General features: G+C 40.7%; 1 protein-coding gene and 1 long non-coding RNA gene across 7 annotated transcripts in view; one reads left to right on the forward strand and one right to left on the reverse strand.

Moving 5' to 3' along the window:
* The window catches only part of LOC110209909 (uncharacterized), a 25178-nt gene extending 18361 nt beyond the window's left edge, over nucleotides 1–6817 (forward strand). Inside the window, exon 3 of the long non-coding RNA XR_002324964.2 lies at nucleotides 5963–6817. This is a non-coding gene — a long non-coding RNA (uncharacterized LOC110209909). The remainder of the gene's footprint in view (nucleotides 1–5962) is intronic.
* Nucleotides 5108–27739, reverse strand: part of LOC110209907 (low affinity immunoglobulin gamma Fc region receptor III-A-like) — a 27688-nt gene continuing 5056 nt past the window's right edge. The window contains exons 1-6 of one of the 6 annotated variants that reach the window (XM_020988653.2): nucleotides 24272–24528; nucleotides 21615–21635; nucleotides 19156–19410; nucleotides 17014–17268; nucleotides 5872–5903; nucleotides 5662–5742 (exon numbers count right to left, since the gene is read on the reverse strand). In XM_020988653.2, coding sequence (XP_020844312.1) covers nucleotides 5713–5742; nucleotides 5872–5903; nucleotides 17014–17268; nucleotides 19156–19410; nucleotides 21615–21635; nucleotides 24272–24482 — 804 coding nt within the window. In that variant the 5' untranslated portion in view covers nucleotides 24483–24528 and the 3' untranslated portion in view covers nucleotides 5662–5712. Of the gene's footprint in view, nucleotides 5743–5871; nucleotides 5904–11082; nucleotides 11645–13768; nucleotides 13854–15025; nucleotides 15338–17013; nucleotides 17269–19155; nucleotides 19411–21614; nucleotides 21636–24271; nucleotides 24530–27739 lie in introns of those variants that run through there. The other 5 variants (XM_078156535.1, XM_020988650.2, XM_020988647.2 and 2 more) reach the window with 5 other exon arrangements.

The following is a 27739-nucleotide window of genomic DNA, read 5'->3' on the forward strand; positions in this document are numbered from 1 at the left end:
GCTTGCTGAGGAGGCCACATGCATACTGGTTTCCTGGTGGCTATGAGTGAGAGAGGGCCTGAGGTCTCTACTCCAGCCAAGGGCTCACAGGAGTTCATCCTCCTCAGAACTAATCTGATTAAAAAGAAGAGAGCAGAAAGCGAAATCAGTAAAATAAATGAGCAAGGTGAAATCACAACAAAATCAGAAGAAATAGTCAGAGCATATTATACAGTTGTATGCTAACAAAACTAATAACATAAAAAAGAGGAATACCTTCAAAACTATAAAATACCCAACTATCAGACACCCAAATAAAGATCTTAAATAACCCAATTTCTTTTTTCCCCCACAGCTTAATTTCATTCTGATTTATTCATCTCAGTCAGATATACTTACCTAGTCTCAGAAACACTTCTTCAGGAGTATATAGCTTTATCTATAAGTAAGGGAAGCAAATATAAGTAGAGAGCAAATTGGCTCTCTCTCTCTCTCCTCCCCCAACTCGTATTTGTCTCACCTCGCTTTTCTTCCCTCCCTTTCTCCCTCCCTGCCTTCCTTCCTCCCTCTCTCCTTCCCTTCGTTTCTTCCTCCCTTGCTTCCTTTTTTCTTTGTCTAATCTTTACTTGAACATGAATTTCTTCAACAAATTTCCAGCAAATGTTTACTCTCTATTTTAATATCCTAATGTGTGTGTATATGTCAGAGGGAGAGTGGTGGTGGGGTTAGTGGTAATAAATGGACTACTTCTTGACAAAGACAATTCCACTTTAGGCAGGATTTTTGTGTTTTGTTTGTGTTTACATTGAGACAAAATCTGCCCCTCTGTCGCTTCCATTCTTTGCTTGGTTTTCTTCCTTCTAGACTAAGGAAAACAAGCCTAGTTCTTCTTCCATATGATAATTCTTCAAATACTTGAAGACAGCTATCATGTCACCCACTTCTCCAGATTAAGCATCTCCAGTTACTTCAAGTAATTCTCATATGTAATGCACTTGAGACCCCTCATCATCTTGATTGTCCAGCTCTCATCATTCTCCAGTTTTTCAATGTCCTTCCTAAAATGTGCAGCACCTAGAACTGAACATAATCCTTCTAAAGTGATCTGCGCAAAGGGTAGTACAATAGTACTAGAACTTCTCTAGTCCTAGACTCTCTCCTTCTTAATTTATTTTTAGTTTTCAACATTCACTTCCACAAGATTTTGAGTTCCAAATTTTCTCCCCATCTCTCCCCTCCCCCCACCCCAAGATGGTATGCATTCTGAATACCATTTCTCCCAATCTGCCCTCCCTTTTTTCACCCCTCCCCCTTCTCTCATCCTTTCCCCTTCTATTTTGCTGTAGTGCAGGATAGATTTTTATATCCCTTTACCTGTATATTTTATTTCCTAGTTGCATGTAAAAACAATTTTTAACATTCATTTTTAAAACTTTGAGTTCCAAATTCTCTCCCTTCCTCCCTCCCCACCCATCCTCATTGAGAAGGCAAGCAATTCGATATAGGTTATACATGAGTAGTCATGCAAAACACTTCCATAATAGGCATGTTGTGAAAGACTAACTGTATTTCCCTTCATCCTATCCTAGTCCCCTTTTATTCTCTTCTCTCCTTTGACCCTGTCCCTCCTCAAAGGTGTTTGCTTCTGATTACCCCTACCCTCAATCTACCCTCATTCTATCATCCCCCCAGTTTATCCCCTTCTTCCCTATTTTCCTGTAAGATAGATTTCCATACCCGATTGAGTGTGTATGTTATTCCCTCCTCAAGCCAAATCTGGTGAGAGTAAGGTTCACTCATTGCCTCTCACCTCTTCCCTTCCATTGTAAAAGCTTTTTCTTGCCTCTTTTATGTGAGATAATTTACTCCATTCTACCTCTCCCTTTCTCCTCCCACTACAATCCTCTCTCACCCCCTAATTTTATTTTTTAGATATCATCCCTTCATAGTCAACTCACCATCTGCCCTGTCTATATATATATATATATATATATATATATATATATATATATACACACACACAACTACCCTAATATTGAGAAAGATCTCATGAGCTACAAATATCATCTTCCCATGTAAGAATGAAAACAGTTCAACTTTAATAAGTCCCTTGTTATTTCTCTTTCCTGTTTACATTTTCATGCTTCTCTTGAGTCTTGTATTTGATGGTCAAATTTTCTATTCAGCTCTGGTCTTTTCATCAAGAATGCTTGAAAGGCCTCTATTTCACTGAATATCTATTTTTCTCCCTGAAGGATTATACTCAGTTTTGTTGTGTAGGTGATTCTTAGTTGTAATCCTATCTCCTTTGCCCTCCGGAATACCATATTCCAAGCCCTTAATGTAGAAGCTGCTAAATCTTGTGTTAACCTGACTGTGGCTCCATGATACTTGAATTGTTTTTTTCTGGCTGCTTGCATTATTTTCTTTGACCTGAGGACTCTGGAATTTGGCTATAATATTCCTGGGAGTTTTCCTTTGGGGATCTCAGGAGGTGATTGGTGGATTCTTTCAATTTCTGTTTTACCCTCTGGTTCTAGAATATCAGGGAAGTTTTCCTAGATAATTGCTTGAAAGATGATGTCTAGGCTCTTTTTTTTTATCATGGCTTTCAGGTAGTCCAATAATTTTTAAATTATCTCTCCTGTTCAGTTGTTTTTCCAATGAGATATTTCACATTGACTTCTCTTTTTTCATTCTTTTGGTTTTCTTTTATAATTTCTTAATTTCTCATAGAGTCATTAGCTTCCATTTGCTCCATTCTAATTTTTAAGGAATTATTTTCTTCAATGAGCTTTTGGACCTCCTTTTCCATTTGACCAGTTCTGCTTTTTTAGGCATTCCTCTCCTCATTGGCTTTTTGTATCTATTTTGCCATTTGGGTTAGGCTGTTTTTTAAGGTGTTATTTTCTTCAACATTTTTTGGGTCTCCTTTAGCAAGCTATTGACTCATTTTCATGATTTTCTTGCATCACTCTCATTTCTCTTCCCAATTTTTCCTCTACTTCTCTTACTTGCTCTTCAAAATTCTTTTTGAGCTCTTCCATGGCCTGAGACAAATTCATATTTTTGTTGGAGGCTTTGGATGTAGGAGCTTTGACTCTGTTGTCTTCTTTTGAAATTGGGACATTCTGCTGAAAATATGTGACCATATGAAATACCTAGGAATATGCCTACTAAAACAAATCCATGATCTATATGAGCAAAACCATAAAATCTTTGTACACAAATGACAGCAGATTTAAATAAATGTGGAAATATTAATTGTGCATGGGTAGGCAGGGCCAATACAATAAAAAATAATGATTTTTACCAAAATTTATCTACATATTCAGTGACATCCCAATTAAATTACTAAAAAGTATTTTATGGAGCTAGAAAAAATAATAACAAAATTCATGTGAAAGAACAAAAGGTCAAGAATAACAAAAGAATTAATGGGAAAAATGTAAAGGAAGGAGATTTAGCAGTACTAGATCTTAAACTATATTTTAAGGCAGTCATTATCAAAACTCTCTGGTACTGGCTAAGAAATAGAAAGGTAGATTAGTGGAACAGAGTAGACATACAATCTACAGCAGCGAAATGAATATAGTGACCCAGTGTTGGACAAGTGTAATGACTTAAGTTTTGGGGATAAGAATTCTTTATTTGGTAAAAAAAAAATTGTAGGGAAAGCTGGAAAGTAGTCTGGCAGAAACTGGGAAGAGACCAATATCTTACACCATTGACCAAGATAAGGTCAAATGGAGACATGACCTAGATATAAACAGAGATGTTACAAGAAAGTTTCAAGAACATGGAACATATTACCTATCCCACTTGTGGAGAGTTGAACAACTTATGAACAAACAAGAGATAGAATGTGTTGTGACATGTAAATTGGATAATTTTGATTATATGAAATTAAAAAGTCTTTGTAAAAATAAAACAATTGTAGCCAAAGTCAGAAGGAAAGCAGAGAATGGGGGAGGGGGATTTATAGACAGTTTCTCAGATAAAAGTCTCATATCTTAAATATAGAAAGAATTTTGTCAATTCTATAAGAAGGCGAGTCATTCCCCAACTGATAAATGGCCAAAGGATATGAATAAACAGTTTTCCAATGAAGAAACCAAAACAATTCACAGTCATATGAAAAAAAATGCTCTAAATCATTGTTGATTAAAGAAATGCAAACTAAAACAACTTTGAGATATCATTTTACTCCTATCAGATTGTCTAAAATAATAGAAGGGGAAAATGACAAATGTTGGAGGGAATGTGGAAAAATCTGGACCTTAATTCATTGTTGGTGGACCTGTGAGCTGATCCAACCATTTTGGAGAGAGATTTGAAATTATGCCCAAAGAGGTAATAAACTACCTTCAACCCAGCAATACCACTAGTAGGGCTGTTTCCCAAGATAATTAGGGAAAATAGAAAAGAACCTACATGTTCTAAAATATTTATAGCAGCTCTCTTTGTGGTGGTAAAGAACTGGAAATCGTGAGGATGCCTGTTGATTGGAGACTGGCTAAACAAATTGTGGCATAGGTTCATGATGGAATACTACTCTACTATAAGACATGATGAGCTCAATGATTTTAGAAAATCATAGAGAGACCTCCACAAAAAAAAATAAAGAATGAAAAGAGCAGAACCAAGGGAGCACTGCATACAGTAACAATAATGTTGTTTAAGAACAACTTTGAGAAACCAAGTCATTCTATTATAAATACCCAAATTAAATGCCAAGATCCTATGAAGGAAGATGCTATTTGAACCCAGAAAGGACTATAGCTGTGCTATAGGAAATGACAAGCTGGCTAATTTAGAAAAGCATGGAAATATGTTTTACTTATGAAGGAAGACGCTATCCACCTTCAGAGAAACAGATGATAGGAGGAAACAAGCATAGTATGGTCTCACATATATGTGTATGAGTGAATATGTGTATATATGTGTATGTTTATAGATATCTATGTGTGTGTATATTTACACACACACATACACACACACACACACACATATCCATACTTAATTGTAGCCTTCTTGGGGTGGGGGTAGAAGGAGGAGAAATGTAAAGTAAAAGGTGCACAGCAGAAAACAAGAAAACCAACAAGGAAGCAAAGACAAGCTGGGCAGCTTTGAAAACAATGTATTTATTATATAGGTTTTCTTGAATGGAAATTTATTGTTTTATATTGAATCCTCTCTTATGGTCAGCTATGCACATGGAAATCTTTTTTTTTTTCATATTGTACTTAAGTGTAAAATATAAAAATTATAAAAAAATTTTAAAAATAAAATACATGAAAAAAGGTAAAATAGAAAATCAGAAATGCAATCAACACTACAGAGTCACTCTGACTGTGAAACTAGGAAGGGCCCTGGGAATACTAATAAGAGAGAGGAAGGAGAAAGTCCTTACTTACATTCTCCAATCCAGATAACACAAAAGGCAGTAGGTACAAGATAGTCCGGCTGAATGACTAGGCAGGCAACACTAGGCTGAGGCCCCGGGGGCTAGTGTTGTTGTCGTTGAGTTGTTTTTCAGTGATGTCTAGAATGGCAAAGTTGGTTCATGAGGTAGTTGGTCTCCAGGCTTAGGTCCACCAGGTTCCTCATCCTGGTGCTTGTGGGAACAAGCAGGTTAAGGCCACTGTGGGAGGGATAGAGGTGGTCATGAGTCCTGGGGATTCCGAGAAGTTGAGTGTCCTGATGCTTCTTCCTCGGGATTATTTGTGTACTTTAAAGTGAATAAGATACTGAGTTCTCCCCCTAGAGAAAACAGAGAGATGAGGAAGAATTGGGGAGTTGGGATCTGTAGAACAGAGTAGATGGAGCTTGAGAGAAACACAATAGATCCCACAAGAGGAAGAGAACAGAGAGCTAAGGCACCACACTTACTTCAGTCCTTCCTATCTCATCAGGAATGTTGTCTGTGAATGAAAAGAAAATTTGTCAAGACCAAGCTGTTGTGGTTTGTCCTTCATTCTAGGAGAGGATCATGACATTGGGAAGATGCTGCCATGACTTGCAAGTGAATTGGATTTAAGTGAGGGAGGATTTACAGAGTCACCAGCCTCACTTTCTTCTCTGGAGCCATCAAGGTCCAGTGGCCAGACATAAATCATGACAACTTGAGATGATCCAGGATGCATTGAGAGACCTTGGCCTTTTTAAGCTAAGGTCTTTCAGAGTTCTCACTTTGACTGGGGCAAAGCCCATTCAGTGATTAGGCAGGCCCAAGTATTGCCATATTGAAGGGTTTATAAAGTGCTAGAAATACTGTTGCTGAATATACATAAGACAGAAGCTAAAAAGTACAACCCAGTCTTCTACAATTAAGAAAAAAAGACCCCAGCTTCCCCCATCCTCATCCCATTTCTGTAAGCCAAGAGCAAGGTGGCCAGATTCCTTCCCCGAGCCAACCCTCCCTCCTGGCCCCACAGCTGCTGCTGAATCTGCAGCATACCTCTGCTCCAGAGCCCCGAATCCTCACCCTTCTTAGCTGAACATCTTCATCTCCTACCAATGACACTGTATTTGAACCCAGAAGATCTGGATTTGAATCCTGCTTCTACCACTTAGAATCTTCATATAGTGTACTGGAAAGAAGGCTTGATTAGGAGTCAAAGTAGTCAAATAGTGTGACTTTGAGCAAATCACTTAACTTCTATGGGCCTCAGTTTCCTTGTCTGTAAAATGAAGGGATTGTACTAAATGATGTATGAGGTCATTTCCATCTCCAAATCTATGATGCTATATTATGATCTTGGGCAAATTGTATGATCCTTTTAAATCTCAGTTACTCCATCAGTAAAATGGAGATAATAAAGCTCATACTACTTAACTCACAGGGTTACTGGATTATATTATCGTCTCCATTCACCTCACTACTTACCTTACAACGCTCCTGAGAGTCCCTTACTAGCCCTAGCTACCCCTTAATCCCCTTTCTGAGAAGCACTGTCCTGAACTCCTGGTTATAAGACTTTGCCATGTAATATCTTCACTTTTTCCCATCTCCAATGTTGTCCTGGCTGTGCTACAGAGCTGACCAAGAGAGCTAAGCTTCTGCCCTCCTTGCAGCTCTGCTGAGCTCCCACAAGCATCCTTTTCTTCAGCCTCCAGTCTCCCTTGCAGTTCCAAGTTGGGGGAGGTGTATCTGTGTCCCACCATACACTGGGACAGCCAGTGAGAGAGCCAGCTGTACTCACTTGGTTCCTCTACAAGATTCTCTCCTTCTTTCTTTTGTTTAGGTGCTGTCTAGGAGAACTAAGGCAGGGCCCATACAAGGTTAGTGGGATAATGGGAGAGTCATGAACCTCAGGACCACGGAAAGGCTTTGATTAAAGGAGAAATTAGAAACCCACTTAAAGCTGCCACACACCACTCAATGAGATACTTTCTGAGACGGTGGAAAGTAAACAAGTACAAAGACCTTGGGATTTCTGTACTCCAGATCTTAGGCCAGGAGATATGGTGAACCAGGTGGGGAAGCACCAATCATCATCTCATGTGGAGAAATGCTTGTGTCCTAGACCCAATAGTGGCTGAGCCACTACCACCTCCCACCCTTCCCCCACCCCACTGCCAAGAGATCTTAAGGCTCCCACCTTCCCTAAAAGTTTGGCTCTAAATCACTGAAGCCCCTTCATATGCATCATGGCGAGGGAGGGGTAGTTTGTTCACTATTTAGTATATTTCTCTAAATTTAGAATATGTAATGAATTGGTCCCAACTGTGTGGGTGTTGGGCCAGGAAACCGTGCATTCCACTGCTAGAGAAGGAGCAGAAATAAGAGGGAGTTCAGTGGGAGGAGGGTCAATGAAACAGGTGGGAGTGGAAGAGATTCTGAGGTAGAAGGCCAATGCTCACCTCCTCTTTTAGAAGGGGTGTTTACATGCCCTCTAGCATGGACTGTGCTTGGGTTAGTGAGACAGGTTTGTGCTGCTTTTTTCTGAATCTCTGTGCTGCTTGGAGTCCAATCCTGCCATCCCCTGCCTGCCATGAGGGGACCTTAATTGCCCCAGACTGTCACCACCTCCAGCTCTGTGCTGCTGTGGGTAGCACTGTTGTGTCTAGGTAAGTCTGACCTTACTGGAGCAGAAAATGGGGGTACAAAGATGAAGGGCCAATTCCATCTCAGGCATCATTTGGGGGCCTAACTTGGGAGGAAAGCATGAGTGGGGAAGATGGAAAGAAGGTGGTGGTGGGATTAAGGGGCTAAACATAACAAGTTCCTTAACTGCAAAGGATTTAATTTGTGGGGAAACATACTGAGACTCTTCCCCTCGCCTTTTCCCATAACTTGTCGCCTCATTAGGCTACATAGTACAAAATCATATTTGGATAGCACTTTATTCTGAAGTCCTTGCTTCCCCTAGAATGAAGAATCCTTATCAGTATTTCTTCATCATTTTTTAAACTAAGTCCTGCACTGAAATTTATGCATCTATGTTTTGTCTTATTGTGGAATTGTGTCTTCGGGGAAAAATATTTTAAATTGTGAGTGAAAATGGTCTGTCTCAGGGAGAGATGTTCAGAGGAAGGACAGATTTTTGTCTCTTTTGATTTTCTCTTTCTCCAAGCAAGGAAGGGAAAGGAACACACATTTAATAAGTACCTACTATGTGCCAGGCACTGTGCTAAGCATTTTACAAATGTTATGTGATTTGGTCTTCACGATAACCCTGTGTGGTAGGTGCCATTTGAGTTAAGGAAACTGAGGCAGAGGCTAAATGACTTGCCCAGGGACATAGAGCTATTAAGTTTCTGAGGTTCAATATGAACTCATCTTCCTGACTCCAGGCCCTGCACTCTGTGCAGTACGGCACTACCTAGTTGCCTCTGAGGAGGGCTGCTTAGACTTAGAATAGTTTAACTAATTAAAAAATTGTCTCTGACCTACTTGTGTACAAAGTGCAGTGTGCTGAATTTTTTCTTCCACACTATAAGGAAGCATTAAAGAGACGGTGCAATAATACAAGAGAATTAAAGCAATGCTTTCCACACTGAGGTAGTAGCTCAGTTCTTACATAGCATCGGTCCTGTCCATTTCATTTGAAGGCCAAAATCACTGCCAGGTGAGTCCTCCCTATGGGCTGGGGTCTTGAAGGTCTCTCCCAAGGAAGCTCCTTGTTCCTTGCTCCTCAGTCATTGACGCTGTGAGGCTGCAACACCTGGACTGGATTCTGATGCCTGGATTAGTGAAACTCAAATTCTTAACCCGGATTGGAGATTTTTCCCTCTGAACTTAGAATGGAAAAGAAGAAATAAACAGGCCAAGAACATTCCATTTCTCAGAGTGACAAATTTTTCACTTGATCTTACTATATGCCACAAGGGAAGGAGTCACCTTGCTCCTCCAAGATACAAATGTAGCAGAAACAGTGAGAGCTGACTTGGGCCTTTTGAAAAGGCTGATGGTTCTGGCTGTTCACTCACTTCTCCCAAACATGTGGCAGGCAATCTGAAACCAGTTAAAACATCTCTATCCATGCTCATATGCATATATACACATACATATACATATATGTACACATATATGGATGTGTCTATGTATGCAGATATGCATAGACACATATTTGGTTTTGCTTATTTCATTCTGCATCAGTTCATATATTGAAATGTCTTCTTAATGCTTCTCTGAATTAATCATATTCATTATTTTTGTGGCAAAATAAAGTCAATCTAGTTTAGTATCCCTTATTTTGGGCCTCTAGCTTGTTTTCAGATCTTTGCTCTCACAGAAAGTCTTGCTATGAGTATTTTGGTATAGATAGGACCTTTATTTCTGTTTTTAACCTCTTCGAAACATTTGTCTTGGAGTTTCCTGTTCAGTTCTAAGGTTAAGTTCATTTCCTCTTGCTTTCCCCAACATCTTGCTCCTTTCAATTACTTCCTCTACTCCAAACATCTTTAATCCCTTCCCTTTTACTGGCTCCTCTTTTGCTTTCAAGCACATACGGCTTTTACTCATCTTAAAACAAAAATTTTATGCCAAACTTGACTTGAACCTCTAGCTTCTCACCTAAAGGCAACTATGTGGTACAGTGGATAGAGCAGTGGGCTTGGAGAGAAGAGTAACTGAGTCCAAATTTTACTTCAGATCTCAAATTCGATCTTAAGAAAATCAATGAACCTTTGTCTGTCTCATTTTCTTCATTTGTAAAATGGGCATAATAATAATTCCTACCTTTCCCGGATTGTTGTGAAAATCAAATGAGATACTGGTGAAACACTTAGCATGGTGCTTGCTACACAGTAGGCACTTAATAAATGCTTATTCTCTTCTTTTCTTTCTTTCCTATTTACTGGTGAACCTCTAAAAGGAGTAGGGTAAATCAACTGACTCTATTTCCTCCTCACCCATATTCCTTAACATCCTAAAATCTGATTGTAATCTTCACTACCTTATGGAAATTGGGACATCATTAACCTGTAGGGTTGGGGATAATGTCTCATTTTTGTATCTCCAACAGTGATTATTATAGTGCCACAAACACAGGGAATGTGAAAAATTATTTGTTGAATGAATGGATTGAAAGGGCATGATGAGAGTCTCCTTTGAAAGGAGATGGTATTGGGGTTGAAATCAAACCAGGAACATGGCAGTCTACTGAAGTAGGACCAGGCCATACAACTAAGTTGAAAATCATCTTGAGTACATGCTTTTTTCCCTTTAATTTATTTAATTTATTTTCTAGCTGTTTGATTTGGCTTTTTAAAAAACATTTTATTGAAGTATTTCATCTTAACATGGTAGTCATTTCCCCCCCCCCTTGTGATGAAGAAAAGCAATCAAATAAAAATATCTCCTAAGGAAAACTGATCTGCCATGCATACAATATTCTGGCTTTGTAGTCTTCTCCAGGGCTGGTGAGGAAATATCTGCATACTCTTTTTCTAATGGATGAGTAGCCTCTTCTCTGAGTCTTAGAATACTTGCATGAACCCTTGGTCTAGTCTCTTATTCAACTTTTCTGCTTAACTTTCACAATTATTTTATTATGTTTCATCTCTTTCCAAAATCCCAATATCAACAACTCTCCAAGACAAATACGCAGAACTATTTTCAAGTCACCCATGTAACAGACAGATGCAGGCAAAATGTTCAATTGTTACTGTCCTAGAAATTTATTTGTTTATTTATGAAAATGCTAAAATCATTTCATACATCTACAGGGTCCTTCTCTGTCTAGGGATGAGTCAGTACTGTGTAGCCCTGAGCTCCTAGGAACTCAGCCATGACAAGGGTGCTAGCTGAGGTTGATTATGTTGCCCAGAGCTCACAGACACCTCTATCCTCTAAAGACAAAGACACTGGAGGCCACGGATAAGGAAGAGTCCTCATCCCCAGCTTGACAGGAGTCCCCCTCTGCTGCCCTCAGGAATGGACTAAAAAGAATGAGGACTAGGATATGAAGAATTGACAGAGATGAATGGGTCACTGCCATGCCAAGACCTCAGTCATTCCACAGGCTGATGAGTCAGTCATCCTCAGGTTCCTAATGTTGTCTGGAAAAAGGGCACCAGGTATTCTTCTTTGAGAGACTGACCTCTCTCTTAAGTGTGAAGTACAGACCAGTGTCCACTGCAAACAGAATTCCCATCACAACGTAGAAAGGCACATAGTGCCAGAATTTAAAAGATGACGAAGTGGATGGTCTTGGATCTACATTTGTACAAAAGTAAGAGGAAGGAGGAAGAATCATGAGAATCCTGGTGAATCAACAAATCAAGTCAACAAATACCCAGCAAGCTCTTATTTGCTAAAGGAGAAAGAAAGAAAAGGAAGTCATCTGTCCTTGGGTCTGGGGTTTAGGATGCATACTGTGAGATCTTCAGAGGGAAGACTGCTTGAATCCCTAAGGTGACCTGATGCTAGCAGTCTCAGCCAAGAGGTAATATGAGGATCTCTCCTAGCCCAGAGAAAAAGAGAGAGGGAGAAAATAGTAAGAGTGAGGTGCTACATCTACACCAGACCCATGCGACACTTGAATTTTGTAATATTTGACATCAGTTTTATTATTAGTGATTATCATTTATTATAATACTATCATTATTACTATAATTTCTGAATCAAGTTTCTTAATGTTCTAGCTCCATATTATATTTTCTTCTTCACCCTATATAATGGAAAGAGTTCCTGCCTGGGCCTACAGACTCAAAAGACGAACTCTGATTTGTCTTTCTGGGGATTCAGGAATTCAGGATTTTATCAGAATTGCCAGACACACCTGGTCATTTACCCTTGGGAATGGGGGGTAAATTGCAAGCATTCATAGTAAAGTTGTTGTGCTGGTCCAAATGATTGGGAGCATGCTTGAATCAGGGAGCATTGCACCTCAGGATTCTAAAACACAGAGTAGATTGCATGGGAAAGAGATGTTATTCCTTCAATGGAGGAATACAGAGTTGGGGAGTAAGGGGAGAGGTATAACTTCTGTTCCTTTGCAGTCACATCTGAATGAATGATGATGCCCCACTTCCTGAGAACTCTTTTGTGGAACTTTAGTACAAATAAAATAGACAGCCAGGGCAGATAGATACTTTCAGCCTGTGCTGGTAGCAAGAAAGAAAACTCACAGTGATTTAGTACTCTAAAACCATCGTTAGCCCTCTCCAGATCCATCCTCCAAAGTCCCCTTCACTCAAAGCCCAACATCCTTCACTCTTCCTTGGTTGGGTATATCTCATATTGGATAGTAATTCTCACCACTTTTGACTTTTCCTTCTTATTTCCTATGGTCACTGAACAGAAATCATTATAGTTCATGTATAGTCATTATTGTTCACTTGATTGATGGAAAAGTTGGAATCATTGAAAAAACCTTCTTCCTTTCCATTTTGATAGAATGTGACTTTAGAGATACCTTTGTTTTCCCAGCCATGGCACCTCAACACCATGGGCTCCCCTTCCATATAAACTAATTTGAAGGACTGGCATAGCAGCCAGTCTGAAGAGATAAATAAAGACCAAGAATCCAGGAGGTCTCAATTCAAAGTAGACTCTCAAGTCACTGCAGACTGGGATGGGGAGAGATGGTAAGCTTCCAGGACAAAGAAAAATGTCATATGGTGAGGTCAGTAGCATTGACTGGGCGCTGTAGGAGGCTATCAGAAAAACCTCTTTGCCCTTGGAGACCTCCCAATTTCATAGGGTCATGGTATAGACACCTATGTAAAAAAGTCATGGGATACCCAAAAAATATAGAAATGGAAATAAATTTAGGGTGTTATTTGTCTCTTGACAGAGAGGAGATGGATTCAAGGTACAGAATGAAATATGCATTTTCAAACGTGGCAAATGTGTGGATTTATTTTGCTTGACTACATATCTTTCTTACGAGGATTATTTTTATTTTTTCTTTTTTACATGGTGGGATTTGGGGAGAAAAGAGAGCTATCAGTAGTGTTGCCAAAAAAAAAAAGAAGAAGAAAAGAAGGAAAATGGTTATTGGACCATTTTTAATGCACAGAAGAGAACAAAGTTCAGAAGGAAACACAAAGAAATAGGACAGCTTTTAAAATAATACATTGGATTTCTTACATACTTAAAAAAAACTATATATAACATAGATATATGCTTTCAGATTTAATCTTTTTTATGTTCTATTTTGTATATGAAACTGATTATTTTGGGAGCATTAAGTTCAGAATTTTAAAAATAAAAGAAAGAAATGCATTCATGCAAACAAAACAAAATCCATCTGTACATTCTGGGGAACAAAACAGGATCTTTGATGTCAAATTAAATTTTAAAATTCAATTTAACAGGAATTAGTTAAGCACTTACCCTGTGTCAGGCACTGGGGATACAAATGCATTAATGAAACAACACCTGCCCTCAAGGAACTTACATTCTACTGGGGGAAAACAACCTGTATATAGATAAGAAAATACAAAATACATACAAAGTAGTTGGGGTGAGGGGAGCAGCAACAATTAGAACAACCAGAAAAGTCCTCTTATAGGAGGTGGCATTTGAGGCCAATCTTGAAGAAAGGGAAGATCCCAAGAGGCAAAGGTAAGAAGAAGAATATGTCAGGCATGGGGGACAACTGGTCCAAAAACATGGAGGTGAGAGCTGGCTGTCATGTATAGCGAATGGCAAATAAGCCACTTTGGTAGAATATCTAGTCCATGAGGAGGAGTAATATCAAATCAGTCTAGAAAGATAGTTGGAAGTCAGATATGAAGGGCTTTAAATACCAAGCAGGAAAGTTTCTATTTTATCCTAATTTTTATAGGTTATCAGGGAACCACTGAAGCTCCTTGAGCTGTGAACTGACATGGTCAGACCTGTGCTTCAAGGAACATCAGTGTGGCCTCCATGTAGAAGGTGAATTGGAGAGAAGAGAATGCTAAGAGAGAAGAGAAGAGGGTACAGAATAAAGCCCTTTGATGTACCCAAAAATCAAGGGCTCAACGTGGATACTGAGAAAGATCAGTTAGCAAGGAGGAAGATAACCAAGAAGGAAGTGTTACAAAAACCCAGAGGGGAGAAAGGAGGGAACAATAGTATGCAGTGCTACAGAGAGGTCAAGAAGGATGAAGACTTAGAAAAAGCCATTGGATTGAGCAACAAACAGATTTTAGGTCTAATAGGAACCTGAGAAGGCATCTAATCCAATCCTACTATTTTCCAAATGAGAAAATGGAGGCCCAGAGAGGGTTAACCACTTGCCCAAGGCAATAGATTGTCAACTTCCATGGAAGGACAAGCTCAGGTTTTCTGACTCTGAAGCCAGGATTCATCACATGGTGACATTTCACAGTACCATGTTAGATCATTGGTAACTTTGTTGGTCCTTCATTTGTTTTTTTTGTGAGGCAATTGGGGTTAAGTGACAGCTAGTAAGTGTCAAGTGTCTGGTCTGAGACCCGATTTGAACTCAGGTCCTCCTGCCAGGGCTCTATCCACTGTGCCACCTAGCTGCCCCACTGGTAACATTGGAAAGAATAATTTCAGTCAAACGATGGGACAGAAGTGAAATTGCGAGTGTTTGAGAAGCAAATGTGACATGAGAAAGTGTGGATAAATGTGGATAGCTTTGTCTTAAAAAAAATTTATTAGTCTCTTTTGTTTTTAACTTTGTCATGTTTTCTGATTGTATCCCTTCCACCATATCTGCAAAGCATACTTTATAGAATGAACAGAATTTTCATTCAAAAAAAGAAGAGAAAAACTTCTGTAAAAGCAACCAATACATCAAAAACATCTCCCATTATATTCAATGTTGTACAATCAAGGATCTTCCCATCTCTGCAAAGAAGTAGAGGGAAATGGTGAACTTGTCTTCAGTAAGTGTGTTTCTTTGAGTCTGATTTCTCTCAGCTCTTCTCAGAACTATCCAAAAAAGGCCTGCCAATGGATGGAAAGCGATAGAATTGTAGCTTAAGTGAGTAGCAGACTCTAGGGAACAATATTTTAAGGCAGACAGGACTAGCTTGTTTGTAGTCTGGGGAGAAAGATCTGATAGAAAGAGACATTAAAGATACAAGAGAAATGATGAGTGAACTATCTCTCAAGGGGAAGCGATTAAAAGCACAGGTGATGGGGTTAATTCTGGAAAGCAGGTGTTAGATGATTTTCTCTGAGTCAGGTAAGAAGTATGGTTTGAATGATGAGGGAGATAAGAGGGAAGCTCGGGTATCTTCTGTCTGATGGCATGGATCTATTTTTTTTTAGAAGTCAGCAAGGCAGGGTCATTTGTTCCATCAATTTGCAGGCCTTTATTGAATGCCTGCAATAGGTCAGGCACTATATTAGGCACAGGGGATACACAGGTAAAAATGAAAGACTCACCTTTAAAGGGCTTACTGTCTGTAGAGGAGAAATTTTGCACATATAAATAAGTACATGGAAGGTATGCTACCCCTTTTGGATTTGGACAATTTTATTTGCAGAAAGGAGGAGAAACATGGATAGTTCTGAGAAGACCTGAGAGAAATCAGACTCAAAGAAACATACTTACTGAAGACAAAAATGGCCACAGTGTGTTGTTTTCCAATACCTTATTTATATAGGACTACTTTGAGGCTAAGTAGGAAACCTGCGCAACTTCAATTTTTTTGTGACAAGGGTTGGGGGATGGGATACTCATACCCATATATATGAATAAAATTATCATTTCACTTATTATACTATATCATAATTATTATAGTATTATAATTATATATAAATAAAATGGTTTTTATTCAGATGAGAACACTAATATATGAGGTGAGGATGGGGAAATCAGGAAAGTTTATTTGTGGAATTTTTTTCAACTCTGTACATCAGCATGTAAGCAGGAGTGGAGTCCATGTATGGTGAGAGTAATTGAGGGTTAAAGCTTGACAGTGAATGGGTTGGTTAACAGCAGGGCCGGGCACTCACCTTGGAAGACTTCTAGCCTCACAGGATCACATATAGGATGTGAGGTTCTAGGAGTACTTTGTAAGCTATGTATCTGGATGATTTTCTACCCCTCCTTAGGGGGTTCCTTTGATATTCTAGGGTAGGATCTTTAAGAATTATTGAAAAGCTATCTTCTTGAAGCTTATCACTTGGGAGCTATGGTTTCCAAACGAGGTGAGCATAGAGAAATTGGGCCTTTGGCTACGACTCCTAAAACCCCCACCCATCTGAGGTGATTGCCACATACTGGGACAGCCATGACTCTCCATGGCTTTTTGCCTCCACTGGAATTACTGAGAGAGGCAGTATGGCATAGTGTATAGAGCTGGGCTTGGAATGAAGAAGACTCCCCTTCAGGTCCTGCTGCTGTGTTATCTTGGAGATGTCACAGCTCTCTGAGCCTCAGTCTGTTACTTCTAAAATAATAGTAACAGTAGTAATAATGCCTATGGAGCTTTTTGTGGAGATCAAATGAAACATGCATGAAAAAATGCTTCATAAACCTAAAAATGCTACCTAAATGTCCATTATTCCTATTATTTCTTTCTAGCATTTCTTGCATACTCCATAAGAACCATGTAATCTTGGGCCTAGATGTCTATCTTTTCCCTTCAAATGCCTTGGCCAAGTCTCCTTACCTTGAACTGTGATAACCACAGTTGCAGATAGATGGGAAATATGCCCCATGAACCCTGTACAGTAGTAGGATCCACTGTGAGTATAGTTCACTTGAGGGACAATATAGTCAAAACTCTGAAGTTCATACTTCAAGGCTTGGTCATTGTGGTAGTATGCGACTTTGTGCAGTGGTTTGCTCCTCCAACTGTGGCACCTCAGGATCATAGAGTCACCTTCCATGAACTCTAATCTCTCTACTTGGAGTAGCAGCCAGTCTGAAAGATAAATACAGAGGCCATTGGCACAGGACATTTCAGCTTCTCCTAGAGCCTTGGGCCATCTAAGACTTCCTGCCACCTCCAAAGACAAAGAAAAGCAGACCCTGACTCTGAACAGTGATGCCAGTCACTGAACCTGGCATGAGGACACAGGGAATGCCACTTGCCAGAATCTGCCCTCATGTTGTTGTTGTTTGTCATTCGTTTTCAAAGAGGACCAATGACATCAAAGGGTGATGTCTTGACTCAGGGGTGAATTAGATTTAAGAGAAGCAGAGTTGCACAAAGTCATCAGATTCACTCTGTTCCAGAGTCATCAAAGTCCAGAGGCAAGATAAAAGTTAAGATGACTACAAGTGGCCCAGGATGAAGTGGATATCCTGGCATCTCTGATCTCTGACCAAGCTCTAAGCACTCCATAATGCCTGCTTCAGCCACCTTCATGTCCGTTGGAGCAAGATGTTCTCATCCACCCATTCCACTGACAGGAGGCTTCACGTGCTTGGGGTAGACACTCCACTACCCTGCCAATGGGTTTGTGTCTGGTTGGTTACCCTCCACATCATTAGATCATCTGCCAAAATGGGTGACCACCACACAAGCTACAGCTTCTTGGAACTACAGGGGAGAGGTGAGTGCCAGGTGGACACCAAAGGTAGATGCACACCCCAGAAAAGGGCTCAGCAAAACTTTTTACCAGAGGTGCTGCTCCTTCTTGCATACCCATACACTCCATCTGCCCACATATAATCCAATGGGCTCACCACATATCACAGCCAAAAAAATGGGGAAAGAAATGGGGAGAATGTGCAAGTAAGACATACATGGAGGTAACTTGGGAGGAATTAAAGAACTAGGCAGGGGCCTAAACATTTCAGAGAATGTGAGGTCATTTGTAATCTGGAGCCATAATTCTCATCCTGCAGGGATGCTAGTACAGCATGATGAACTGACCATGGGACTCTACTCCTCAGCCAACTCCTGTGGCTCCCCATTGCCTCTAGGAAAAAATGCAAATTCCTCTGTTAGCTGTGAAAGGCCTTTACAACCTAGCCATGGACTGCATGGACCACAACCTAGGACGTGACTCTCCCCTCCCTTGGATTTGACCACATAGCCAAAGTGGCCTTCTCTCTGTTCCTCTCATGCTGCCTTCAGCTCCCAACTCCGGGCTTTTACACTGTCCATCTCTATACCCAACTCCCACACCCTATGCCTGGAATGCACCCTCTTCTTACCCCTCCCTCATAGAGTTCCTCTCTTCTTCTAAGATACAGCTCAGGCAATACCTTCTGCACCACACCTTTCTTGGTCATCTCAATTGTTAGTAGCCTTCCTTCCAATATAACTTCTCTATATTTATATTCACAAAATTGCATGTATGTTGTATGCTTATACATATATATATATCTCATGTACATATAAGATGTGTGTATATATAGGTACATATATATTACATGTACTTGTTATCTCTCCCATTAGAATGTAAACTCTTTTGACCAGGGATTGTTTTTATTCTCTGTACTTTTATTTCCAGTGTTTATTACATGGTAGGCCTTTAATAAATACTTATTGATTGATTAAGTGTAGTTCCCTAGTCTCCTGGCCACTCAGAAGGGCATTCTGAAAATTTCCTGGCAGAAAGGGGTAGTGAAAATAGAGTCTGTGAGAGAAACTTAGAACAAGACAAGCTAAACTCATACCTCAGTAAGGGCAATAGTGAAAGGAGAATTAAAATAACCTGTAGATTTCTCAGGAACTCTCCCACCCTCCCCCTTGACATTAGTTCTGCCAGGATATGTTTCTTTCCAGGCTGTATTGTAAACAGATTTCAACTCTTCCCCTCCCTTCCACCTTACCACAGAATCCTTCTCCTTCACTTACCACTAAAGACCTGTAGTTTCACAGAGTTGCTCAGAGCAGTGTGTTCTGTCCTGCACTGGTATTCCCCACTGTCCTCGATGTTGACAGCTGGGATGGTATAGGAGTCCTGGTGGATGGGGAGAGCTGACCCATTGTGAAGCCATTCAATGGAATGGTGTCCAAGGGTCTGGAATACTTCACAATTTAAAGTCACATTGTCGCCTTGGAGCACATTGAACCATGGGGGTTCCAGGGTCAGTACTGCCCTTGGGGGACCTGATGAGGGTAGACAGGAGAGGGGAATGAAGAAAAGGAGTCTTCCAAGAGGCATCAAATCCCAGATCTGAGGGGAGGAACCAGTGCACAGAGAATAGAGTGGAGCCCACACAGTGCATATTTAGGGGGCTGTGGAGTAGACAAAATGTCAGAGCTGGTCAACTGCTAGTGGCAGTTTTCTCACACATAGATGCCACACTGAGTCATGAGGCCCCAGGGCCTTTTCCAGAAGGATGGACAGTTCCCTAAGGACCCCCTGGGTCCCATCTGATTAGTAAAAAAACACACACGACAACCACAAAATCCCAAGAACCATTATCTTCTTCTCAAAGACAAGCTATGTCAGGGAATGTAAGACCAAATGATCTGTAACTTCCATCTCCAAAATTTAGGGGAAACCCTGAAAATCTCTTGGGTAAGTATTGCTCTATGGTAAGGAGAGTGATCAGTCATTTCCTGCAGGAAGAGGGGTCACATGTACCTCCATTCCAAGGCCAGGCAGCCCAGCCCCTACAGCTGCTAGCCTCATCCAAGGATCTGAATCTCTGCCCCCATACCTCCTCCTCCAACCCACTCAGCTGACATTCATCCAGAGACCCAACATTTAAAGGATAGTAGATAACACAGACACATGTACAATGCACAGTACATGTACTCAGCAAGGTGTAGACAGCAGCACCCACAGACTGTGAGCTCCTCGAGAGAAGGGATTGTTTGCCCCTTTCTTTGTCTCCCCAGCCATCACTGGTTCCTGAGACATCACAGACACCTAGTAAATCCTTGCTGACTTGGTTTGACTTGATCCACGTAGCACATGCAAAGATATTTAGAGATCACTTGGGGCAGGAGAAAGAATGCTGCCTTTGGATCCAAGGATCTTGGGTTCAAATTCTGGTTTAGCCACTTACTAGTTGTGTGACCTTGGGCTACTCAGTTAACCTTTCTTGGACTCAGTTTCCTCACCTGCAAAACATTGAAGTTGCACTAGAGGACCCATCCTGCTCTCATCCATGACCATCAACTATATTGACAGCCTCAGAGCAACCACAGACACATAGAACCCAGACATGCCATGGGGAGTGGGGATGGGAAACAAGCATTTATTAAGTGCCTACTGTGTGCCAAGTACTGTGCTAAGTATTTTACACATATTATCTCATTTGATCCTAAATCGTAAGACTTAGAGCTGAAAGGGACCATAGAGATTATCAAGTCCAACTTCGTCATTTTACAGATGAGAAAACTGAGGCTTGGAGCAGTGAAATAATGAGGGCAAATGGGTAGCAAATAGCAGGCCTTTCTTTCCATGGAGCAGGGAGTGAAACACACAGATGGGCCCAGGGATGCAGAAAAAGTGGGATATACACAGAAGAACTGCTCAAACCCAGGAGGGCAGCTAGGTAGGGCAGCAAATAGGGTGCCAAGCATAAAGTCAGGAAGATCTGAGTTCAAATCCAGCCTCAGAGACTTACTAGCTGTATGACCCTGGGCAAGCCCTGTTTGCCTCAGTTTCTTTATGAATAAAATGAGCTGAAGAAGGAAATGGCAAAGCACTCCACTCTCTTTGCCAAGAAACCCTCAAATGGTGTCACAAAGAGTCAGCTGACTGAACAGTAACTTGCTTAAACTCAGAGAACCATGGGGACCCATCCGAGCAGACTAGCCTTTTTTAGAGGGTATATGCTTCCCGTGACTTTGTGACTGAAAACCAAGTTTCCTGAGTAGCTAGGTGGCACACTGGATAGAGCACTGGGCCTGAGATCAGGAAGGTCTGAGTTCAAACCTAGGCTCAGACACTTATTAGCTGTGTGACCTTGAGTGAGTCACTTAACCCTTATTTGCCTCGGTTCCCCATCTGTAAAATGGGGACATATTAGAGAAGGGGGGTGAAACATGACTGAACCACCTGAAAACAACAGGCTCCTGAGGAAGAGGGTTGAGTCTCTAGCAGTAGAAAGGAGAACAAAGAGCCTTGGGTGGAAGGTTCTGGGACAAGAGAGTTATCTCAGTGACAGCTGCTTCCTCACTGGCCCTGAAGTCTCACTCTCCTCTTAATCAGGCGGGTTCAAGGCTCCAGTCAGGATAGGAGCTGCTGTCCTGGATGTACTGATATGTCCTACACTGCACTGATATGGATGTTCAGGAAGGAGTCAGAAGGGGTGCTTAAGAAAAGTAGAGAGGCCAGAAATAAATATAGAACTTACCATTACTCCTGATGGCTGGAGCTGCAAGAGACCAAAAAGCAGGGATTAGACCAGGACAGGGAACCCAGGGGCCAGGCAGCTACAGCATGGAACTCCCAGCAGCCAGGCTAGGGACTCAGAGAAGCCTGTTGTGCAGTCTTTCCCCAGGCTTCCTCACAGCTGCCTGGAATCAGAGTGATTACAGGGGCACTGGAAGTCCCCTCCCCTCAACAAAATAGGAAAACAATCTACTGCCTGCTCAGTGACATCTGAAATGCCACCATTAGAGACCTTCCTGGGGCTTAATATTTTGTTCCCTTCCAAAATGCAAGCATCTTTCCACCTCAGTGTGAATGAGTTTATTGAATTAAGTCCTTTCTTGAGAGTAGGATTTAACCTAAGAGTGCTCAGGAACAAGGAGAAGGATAAAGAAAGAGAGTCTCTGGGGGACTGGCTATATCTGCCTATGCGTTTTCTTTTTTTTTTTTTTGTAATTTTTTTGTTTATTTACTTTTAACATTCTTTCTTTTTTTAAAAGTTAGAGTTCCAAGTTCTCTCCCTCTCTTCCACCCCTCCCCTACCCATTGAGAAGGCAATAAATGTGGTATCAATTATACATGTGAAGTTATACAAAACATATTTTTATATTATTGGCTATGCTTCTTAAGAACTCTGACAAGTCATGGCTGCAGCATGTCCTGCTTGGGATTTGTGAATAGTCACTATTTAACCAGGTGGTGCAGTGGATAGAGCACAGAGCTTAGGCAGGAAGATCTGAGTTCAGAACTAGACCTCAGACACTTACTAGCTGTGTGATCCTGGGCAATTCTCTTAACACTGCCTCAGTTTCTTCATCTGTAAGATGGGGACAATAATAGAACCTATATCACAAGGTTGTTGTGAAGATCAAATAAGACAGTACATGTAAAGCCCTTTACAAACCTTGAAGTGCCATTTAATGCTAGCTCTTATCATTAATGCAAAGGCAGAATTGGATCCTTGCCTGAACAGGGGAATAAGGCCAGGGATGTTTAGATGTTTAGAGATTGTGCAGAGGGAAGGTGCAGGAAAATCAGAACTTTCCCCCCCATGTTTAAGAGAAAGCCATCTCCCCAGCAAGGGCTTGAAAATGGGAAGAACTGCTGACATCCAAGTGTCATGAACAGACAAACTGGTCTGAAAGTCAGGAGACAGAGCTGTGTGATCTTAAGAAAGAAAGTCCTTTCATTTACCAAGCATTTATGGACCATTAGCTCTGCCATTTACTAGCTCTGTGACATTAGACCAGACATTGAACCCTCCCTAGGCCTGAGTCTTATCTACAAAATAGGACAACCCAATCAGATGGCATCTCTGGTCCTTTTGGGCTCTGAAGTTCTATTCTAATCTTTGGTCTCCCTCATTTCCCACAACCCACTATCACGTCTAGGAATTTCTCTGCTTTGGTTCAATTACTGAAGTACGTCCAGGGGTCCTGAAGTCCCCAGGTCACTGAGTTGAAACTTGATAGAGCTATGGAACACCAAGAAATCTATCCAGAAACAAGTATGAGCTGCATGACATTTGAGGGAGTGAAGAGGAGTGTCTGCCATGACCCACTGTGGGCAGGCCTGGAGCCTCTAGTGTGCATTTTGGCCTTGCTGGGGTAGGAGATCCACACCCAGTATATCTCATCTAAACATAAAATTTGATCTGGAGACAACTCCTCCCAAAAAGGAGAAAGAAGAGGAATTTGTAGCAAAATCAGAGGCATGGTGTGGCTTTGGAGTCAGAGACCTGAGATCAAATGATGGTTCTGCTACCCTTTTGACGTCGGGCAAATCATTTACCTTCTTTGACCTTAGTTTTTTTTTAATCTAAAAAGTGAGAGAAGAGGAGGCATTTATGTGACCACTAATGTTTCTTCCAACTCTGATTCTTTGATCCAAGGCCACAACTTAGTGCTTAAAACTACACTAACATTTTTTGATACAGCCTGTATACCCATCCACCTCACCACCACCCTCCATTTCAGATAATGTCTATATACCTGAAGGAAATAAAATTATTTTATTTTAATTATTTTAATTATTCAAGCCTCACAATCTGCTGTTCCTCAATTACTGAAATTGGGGTCCTGCCTATTCACTGGTTCCCTGGATAAACACTTCCCTTCCCTCAACAAGGAAAGGCAGCTTTAGACACAGGAGAGGGGGAAAACTACAGCAAATGTTTCGTGATTTGAGCTGCAGAGGGAGAAACACCCTCAACCACCTCTTGACTGAAGCAATTTGATTCCAGTGTGGTTACTAAAATAGAAACATCCTGGAGATGTCTGTCTAACTCTGAATTATTATCAGCCATTTATACCATAGAGAGGGTCAGGTTCTCAAAGAACAGGCTACAGTAGGAGAGAGAAAGAAAAGCTATCAGGGTCCCTAGTCGGGAGAAGACAGTCAAACAAGAGTTTGCTGTAGGAATCAGCATTGTTGGCATGGGACTGACCAGCAACTTTAACATCTCTCCTATGTCCTGATTTTAAGTAACTTGTTATATTTAGTCCCTTCCCACTCCCCCACCTTTCTTATCATCTCCCCACTCTTGCTTTCCTCCCAAGTGAGGCCCCCCAAAATGCCTGAGCTAGGATTAGCCCTTTATCTTTGTAACTCTATTGTCTATTCCATTAATCTTAGACTCACCTAGACACAACAGTGCTACCCACAGCAGTACAGAGCTGGTGATGGTGCCAGGCTGGGGTGTCCACAGTCCCCTCATGGCAGGCAGGGAATGCCAGGACTGGACTCCAAGCAGCACAAAAATTCGGAAAATAGCAGCAAACATCCGTTCTGCCCACCCCAACACAGTCCACTCCAGAGAACATAAAATTCTTCTAAAAGAAGGAGTGAGCATTGGCCTGCCTCAGAATCTCCTCCCCTCCTGCCTCTTTCACTGACACTCCTCCCACTGAAGATCCTCTTCTTTCTTCTTCCTCTCTCTTTGCCAGTGGATTATAGGGTTTCCTGACCCAGCACCCACACAGCTGGAACCAACTAATTATGCCACTCTAAATTTAGAAAATCTACTAGAAAGCAAACAAACTACCCCACTCTGACTTTGGTGGAATCTAAGCTGTAAGTTGCACTGGAAGTAGAAGTGTGTATATGTGTATGTATGGATTATATATATATATGTGTGTGTGTGTGTGTGTGTGTGTGTGTGTATGTATACATATATATATATAGTGAGAGAATATATGTATGTGTGTGTATGTACATATGTATGTATTCAGGATCACAAATAGAAGAAGATAAAAGGTATTTCATGGAAAGAACAATTTACCTCAAAAACAGACCAAGGAGAAAAAATATTTAAGAATTGTTTAACTGCCTGAACATCATGACCAGAAAAGAGCTGAGTCATCTTAATTGAAAATATTTTCAAAATGAAATTACCGAAATGTCATGGAACCAGAAGGTAAAGTGGAAGTAGAAAGAATCCATTGGTTACTTCCTAAAAGAAATCTCAAAATGAAAACTCTCAGGAGTGTCCAGGTCAAAAAAAAATACTGAAAGCATTCAGAAAGAAAGAATTAAAGTGCAAGGAATCACAGTCATAATCACACACAATTTAAAAGGCATCTTCATAGATGATCAGAGAGCTTAGAGTACAATACTCTAAAAGGCAAAGGATGTGGACCTTTGGCCTAGAACAACTTACTAAGCAAAACTGAATATAATTCTACAGGAAAAAAAAAGGAATCTTTAATAAAACAGAAGACTTACAAGCATTCCTGATTAAAAGACTTGAGCTATGTAGAAATGTTAAAGTTCAAACATGGGAATTAAGAGAAACATAAAAAAGTAAATGTGAACGAACAATGATAAAGGATTTTAAAAAGGCTAAATTGCTTACACTGTATTGTAGGAAGATAATACATGTGATCCCTCTGAATTCTATCACCAAATTATCCAAGTAGGGTCAAAGAGTCCAATTAAACAGAAAGGCTGAGAATGATTCCTCTATGTCTTGATCTTAAAAAGAAGAATATAAGGGGAGGGAAGAGGACTATACTAGAGGAGGGAAGGAAGAAGAAGGTTAGGGAAAAATATCTCACATAATCATATTGTGCATGTAGAAGTCTATACAAACTATGAGGAAGGGGTAGTGGGAATGGCTGATACTTAAACCTCATTCTCATCTGAACTGGTCAAAGAATGGAAGAATACATACACACAGTTGAGTGCAGAAAGGCATTTTACTCAACAGGGAAGTAGGGCAAGGAGGGAAGGGAGAAAGAAAAATGAGAAAAAAATATGGAGTAAGAGAGGGATTAGTCCTAAGCAAAACAAACTAAGGATATACAGAAATATTTATAGCTCTTTTTGAAGTGGCAAAGAATGGGAATCATAGAAAGTACCCCTGGATTGGAGAATGGCTGAACATAGTATCTCTTATAAATATGATGGAATACTGTTATGGTATTAGAAATGATAAAGAGGCTATTTTCTTTTTCAATATATACCCTACTGTATTAATTAATTTATTTTTAGTTTTCAACATTCACTTCCACAAGATTTTGAGTTCCATTAAGGGGCTATTTTCAAATAAATCTGGGGAGACTTGTACTAACTGATGCAGAGTGAAATGAATGGAGCCAAGAAAACAATTTATACAATGAGCTGAATTTAATCTGGTCAAAATTAATAAGGATAAGAGTAAAATCTTTCAACAATCATTTTTGTAAGTAGAAAAGAAGGGAAGCAGTACTAGGCAGTTTTGTATCTGAAAAATACCAGGATGTTTTGATGGATGGCAAATTCAAAATGAGCAAAAAATGTACTATGACGTAAAAAAAGATGTGATTTTGTGTTACATTGAGAGGAATAGGGTCTAGGAAAAGGACGTAGTAGCCCACTGTACTCTGCCTTGCTCTGAACACATCCAGAAAATAGTACTTTAAGGAGAACATTGACAAGATAGAGGTTGTTCAGAGGAGGCAACCAGAAGGGTCGTGTGAAGGGTCTCAAGTTTCTGTCAAGTGAGAATCACTTAATGAAGTGAGAATGTTGATCTTAGGGCAGGAAGGGCTCAAGGGGACATGACGAGCCTCTTCAAGTCCCAGAAAAGCTGCCACGGGGTCTCCTTGGTGCAGGAGGGGAGGACCAAAAACGATTTCATCCTGGTAACATCTTTCCACTATTCCCCCTTCTCTCCTCTGCTACTGTCACCACCCTGGTGTGGGCCCTTATCGCCTCCCTCCCGGACCTTTGCCATATCCTGTTGGTGGGTCAGTCTACCTCACTTTCGTCTCTCCTCAATCCCACTTATTCTCAGTTCTGCCACCAAAGTGATTTTCCTAAAGCACAGGTCTAAATGCCAGTGGCTCCCTATTGCCTTCAGCATCATATGCAAAAGAGGACTGCTAGATGGTGCAGTGGATAAAGCACTGGGCTTAGAATCTAGAAGACTCCTCTAATGAGTTCAAGCCTGGCCTTAAGCACTTACCTAGTTGTGTGACCCTGGGCAAGTGACTTAACCCTCAGTTAACCCTTAAGTCTTAGTTTCCTCAACTGGACAAATGAGCTGTAGAAGAAAATGGCAAACCACTCCAGTATCTTTGCCAAGAAAACCCCAAAATGGGGCCACAAAGAGTTGGGCACAGCAACAAAAATCCTCTGTTTGCCACTTAAAGCCCTTTATAACTTAGCCCCTTCTACTTTTCCCATCATCTCACACCTTGTTCCCTGACATGTTCTCCTTTTTTTTTTTTTCAATGACACTGGCCTCCTTGCTGTTCTATAGATAAGACACTCTCTCTCAGCTCTAGGCATTTTTTCCTGGCTGCCCCATATGTCTGAGATGCTCTCCCTCTTCATCTCCACCTGCTGGTTTCCCTGGATTCCTTTAAGTCCCAACAAAAAGCCCACCTTCTACAGGAAGCCTTTTCCAACTCCTCTAATTTTACTCCCTTCCTTCTCTTAATTGTTTCCTATTTACCCTGTTTATCCCTTGTTCACATACATCTGTTTGCTTGTTGCCTAATTCCCCCATTAGATTGGAAAATGCTAGAAGGCAGAGTCTGTGTTTTGCCTCTTTCTGTATCCCAAGTGCTTAGCACAGCACCTGACACATAGTAGGGAATTAAATGTTTATTGACTGACTGACAA

Source organism: Phascolarctos cinereus, unplaced genomic scaffold (assembly GCF_003287225.1).
Source record: "Phascolarctos cinereus isolate Bilbo 61053 unplaced genomic scaffold, phaCin_HiC Scaffold_5;HRSCAF=322, whole genome shotgun sequence".
NCBI classification, from domain to species: domain Eukaryota; kingdom Metazoa; phylum Chordata; class Mammalia; order Diprotodontia; family Phascolarctidae; genus Phascolarctos; species Phascolarctos cinereus.